This window comes from Elephantulus edwardii, unplaced genomic scaffold (genome assembly GCF_000299155.1).
Source record: "Elephantulus edwardii isolate Elephantulus edwardi_28Jun2011 unplaced genomic scaffold, EleEdw1.0 scaffold00053, whole genome shotgun sequence".
NCBI lineage: Eukaryota > Metazoa > Chordata > Mammalia > Macroscelidea > Macroscelididae > Elephantulus > Elephantulus edwardii.
In genome coordinates this window covers 10,473,555-10,478,336 of record NW_006399803.1, presented here as the reverse complement: position 1 = coordinate 10,478,336, position 4,782 = coordinate 10,473,555, and the positions used below count along the sequence as shown (strand labels likewise).

Genomic DNA, 4,782 nt, shown 5'->3' with positions numbered 1-4,782 from the left:
TATTTTATTTTATTTTAGTGGTGATTTTACAAAAGTTTGCAGAAAAGTTGAATTTTGATGCATTCATTGATGCACATTTTCCTCCCTCCCCCTCCCCAGTTCACTTTTTTTTTAAATCTTTATTTATTTTGTTTGTTTGTTTGGGTTTTCTTTTCTTTTATTATTTTTATATGTGTGTACCATCAAATTGGATCTGGCTAGTACAGGAGGAGATTGTCCCTCTTTCTCCGGCAGAGCATCTAGTGGATTCAAACTGCTCACCTCTGGGATTGCACTGCAGCTTCTTGCCCCTAGGTCACCAGAGCTCCCCAAATTTTTATTTATTTTGTCTTTTCGTGTATTATTGAATCGAACTGTACTGGCACAGGAGCACATTGACCCTCCTTCTCCAGCAGAGGACCTGGTGGATTCGAACCATGCACCTTTAGGATTGTAGGACAGCTTCTTTGCCACTAGGCCACCAGAGCTCCCTTCCCAGTTCACTTTTTAATATTCATTCACTGTTGCCGTTTTCTCGCTCCTCCCTTCCTTTCTCCTCCTCCAGTCCACATTGCATTGTACCTCTTATACTGTATTGTTGTCATACATATAATGCCTAATCATATGTGACTTTTAAACAGTTACAAGATTATTTAATTTTCTAAGCAGACATTTGTTCAAGTTAGGGCCTCCTGAATACAAAGATTTAGGCTTTAGTAGATTGCAAGAGCAAGATGAGGAATATAAATATATCTTATGAATGTTCAACAACTGAGTTTTTTCTTTTTTTTTTTTTTAACACAGAATCTTTTTGGCAGTAGTAGCCTTGATGGAGGAAGCAGTCCTATGATAAAGCCCAAAGGAGACAAGCAAGTGGAGTACCTAGATTTGGATTTAGATTCTGGAAAATCCACACCACCACGTAAGGTAAGTGAGTCCTCAGTTTAAAGTATCATATCTTGGTTATATATAATGAAAATTTAGCCATCTGTCATTTAACGCTAGTTGATAAATTATAAATAGCAAAGTTTTAAAAACTGATAAATTTATTTTTACTTTCTAAGTATAGAAGTTATATACTTTCTAGTTTTCTAGTGATTACCATTGAAATGATTCCTCAACACTTTCTAAACTCTGTGAATGCTGCTATATATGTAGTCAGCATCTGATTCTTAAGCTAAACCTCTGTTTATTTATTTAATTCTCCTGTGTAGTGGCTAGTATGTTTTATAAATTCTTATTGTGGATTCATTTTTCTGAGCCTATCTGTAGAAATCGTGAGGACCTCATTTTTCTCCAAAAAGGATTTGCATTTGTTTCTTCTATGAACCAGGAGGTGATCTCACTCCAGGACCAGTCAGTCTCCTTTAAGAGTCCATAGCATGGCAGGCAAGAGCCCCCTCATTCAACATACTGTTCTACCCCAAGCACCCAGTTACATTGCTGAGAGGAACACTGATCCTAAAGTCATTAGTTTTTACTACGTAGAAACTTATTTCTTCTACAAAATAAATCCATTGTCAAGGGTTGATCTCAACTCATTGTGATCCTGTAAGACAGACAGACCTGCTCCATATGGTTTTCAAGGCTATGTGCCTTCACAAGGAGCAGATTATAGAGTTCTGCAAAGTGTACTCAAACAGCCATCCTTTCAGTCAGCACCTGAGGGCTTTAACTACTGTGCTGTCATGGTCCTTCTGATGTTCTTTAAGACTTTTATTAAATTTAGTCATATGGTAAAGCTTTAATATTAACAAGTCATATAATAATTTAATGTACATTTCATATATTTTCATAATATGTTTTAATAATTTTGTAACTAATTTTTAAAATTAACTTTAAAATATATAATATATCATTATTTCATAAAATGTAATATTAATAAATTTTAATAATTGTATTTGTTACCTAGAGTCTAATTGTAATTTAGACAGAAGAAGATCCATGAGGCTAGTTAGTATAAAAAACATTTCTAAGCTCAGAAAGTTATGTACTGATACGTGTTCTCAGAGCTTGGAAAAATGTCAACACTAAAGGTTTTTTATTTGTTTTGGGGGGGATTTTTTTCTTGCTGAGTATAGACGAATTGGATCCAACTGGCACAGGAGGAGATTGCCCCTCCTTCTCCAGCAGAGCATCTGATGGAGTCGAACCATGCGCCTTTGGGATTGCAGCGAATTTTCTTGCTGCTAGGTCACCAGAACTCCCTTTGTGCTAAAGGTTAAAGGAAGAAGTTAGCTGTATATTTTAAAATGAATGGGTTAATAAGTTGCCCCCATTTAATAAAAATTTTGTCAGAGATGAGGGGTGGTTAAATTCTCATATACAAATGTTCTAAATTTAAGGGAAAAAAATAGCATTAAAGTGAAACAGCATGGTTCAGTTGAAGTAATGTTATTTTTGTGTGTGATGCAATGGAATTCTTAGAGTGTTTGCACTGTGTATGTGTCTGTATGTCTATTAGACTGATTATCATTCAGCCATTCCTTTATATAGGGGGGCTTTATTTATTTCTTCTTGTTTGCTTTTTAGCAAAAGAGCAGTGGCTCAGGCAGCAGTGTAGCAGATGAGAGGGTTGATTATGTTGTGGTTGACCAGCAGAAGACCCTGGCACTGAAGAGCACCCGGGAAGCCTGGACTGATGGGAGGCAGTCGACAGAATCCGAGACCCCCACCAAGAGTATGAAATGAAAATGCTCCGTTGCCCTTTTTGAACAAATAAGAACTGAATTGTGAAGATAAATCCTGAGAACAGAATCACAGTCACAGCAGTGTTTGTCGAGAGATGACACAACTCTTCTATTTAAGGAGATCCTCAAATGAGCAGAGTTGAGGTCAAAGGACCTTTCAGACATATTCAAAGAATTTCAATCCTAAATGGTGCTTTGTGGTATCTGAACAATTCAAAACATGTAAATAATGTGGGAAATAATATTGTTTGGCTTCCAGACACTCTTTCCACAGTTAACAACACACTTGTAGTATTACTGTAATTTATGCACTTTTTCATTTAAAAGTTTAGTTTGGGTATCCCCAAATGTACCTTAACGTAATTCCTTTGGGAGTTCTTTTTTTTTCTTCACACTACTCTATATATTATAACAATACTAAGTTAACTAAGCTACTTTTAGAGTTGAAAGTTGTTTAAACTACAATTTAACAACATTAAATGAGTAGTAGATTCACAGTTTAACTTTGTACCTGAAAGTTCAGGTGGCAACCATTAGCTGAAGATACAGAGTGTGGTTGGACCTATTCATTGCCTTCTAACTGCTGAAGATAATGCACATATTGGTTTTAGGACCTAGCTCTGGCTTATGTACATTTAGCTGTTAATGGAGGAATTTTATTCTATTTTGTTAATTACAGTGTTTTGGGTTCCTTGAGTTAAGATTCTGCAGGGTGGGATCTTGCACTCTTTAAAGACTGATTCATGAAATGATCAAGTAAATCTGCGAATCACTGGTAGTGTGCAGTGACAATGTGCTCTCGTTAACATGTATTGAACTTTTCATTATTTACAAAAGGTAGATGATATACTAATCAGGTACGCACCAGGCACTGATGTGCTAATACACTGATCAGGTTTGGACAGTGAGCTTTCGTTGTGCTTTTGGGATACTGGTTTGAGATACAGTAGTGGCACAGTGGTTGAATGCTCAGCTGCGAACTGAAGAGTCAGTAGTTTGAACACACCAGCCACTCTGTGGGAAAAAGAAGTGACAGTCTGCCTCTGTAAAGATTACCACCCGGGAGACCCTGTGGGGCTGCTCTGCTCTGCCATACAGGGTTACTCCGTGTCAGGACTGACCAATAGCACACTACAACAACAACATTTGTTTCCAGATTGGAATGAATGGAACAGCTGACATTCACTGTTAGTTATAGCAACATACTGTGATATTTTTAATTGGATCGTAATTCAGACTTACTACTCTAAGAATGAAAATTTTCTCTTTTGACACCATAGTGCCCTTTCTATGAATTTTTTTAATATAATACTCTTCTTGGCCTTATGTCTAAATCCCTATGCAATTACAATTTTTTATCTGCATTTTAAAAAATAGATAAGTGAATCTTATGTGTAGTACCTGTTGCTTTTTTAGTAAAAGAATTAAGGATTTTGTACTGTGACTCTTACTTGCTGCCCTCTTCAAGAACCGGTGAAGCTTTGCAATAATGTGAAACCTTACAGTCATGCACCACTTCCAAACACCAGAGGACCCTTTATAATTCTGTCTTACCTGTAACTTGGTCCTGTGACATGGATATCAAAACCACAAATTATATAGTGAGGCTACAATTTATTTTCATCTGTTTCACTTTTGCAATGTAATTAGAGAAACAAATTATCTTAGTTTGTTTCTTTAAATTAAGTTGTATACAATCTCTTAATATGCTGATTTAAGAGTTACTAAGAGTTTTTGAGTGGACACAGAGATAAGATTATGCACAGTGGGAGTGTGGCTCCCTCCATTCAGACTTCTAGCTGTTGCATGAATACACAGATGTGCCCTGATTTCTGGCCTGTTTGCCATAGTAATGTGCCTAACCATTGAAATGGGTGTATTTCCTCAATCCACACACTAAAAATGTTCATAACAAAATGAATTGTAGACTAGCAATATATGATGCTCTTAAATGTTTTGCTTATTTTTAAACTAAAACTCAGAAGTGAATTTTTGAGGTGGATTTTTCAATAAATATTATTGTTTAAGTTTGATGTGTAAGCTGTTTTATAATAAACTATGAAATGTGCACACATCGAGATGTGCCTAACCTATCAAAACACCCAACACACTT

At 36.1% G+C, this 4,782-nt stretch overlaps 1 protein-coding gene across 2 annotated transcripts in view; it reads left to right on the top strand.

Annotated features, from left to right (window-relative positions):
• GAB1 (GRB2-associated binding protein 1) overlaps positions 1-2,670 on the top strand; it is a 174,706-nt gene extending 172,036 nt beyond the window's left edge. For both annotated transcript variants that reach the window (XM_006887012.1, XM_006887011.1), the window contains 2 exons: positions 784-906; positions 2,512-2,670. In XM_006887012.1, the coding sequence (XP_006887074.1) occupies positions 784-906; positions 2,512-2,670 (282 nt within the window). The remainder of the gene's footprint in view (positions 1-783; positions 907-2,511) is intronic.
• The last annotated feature ends 2,112 nt before the right edge of the window (positions 2,671-4,782 follow it).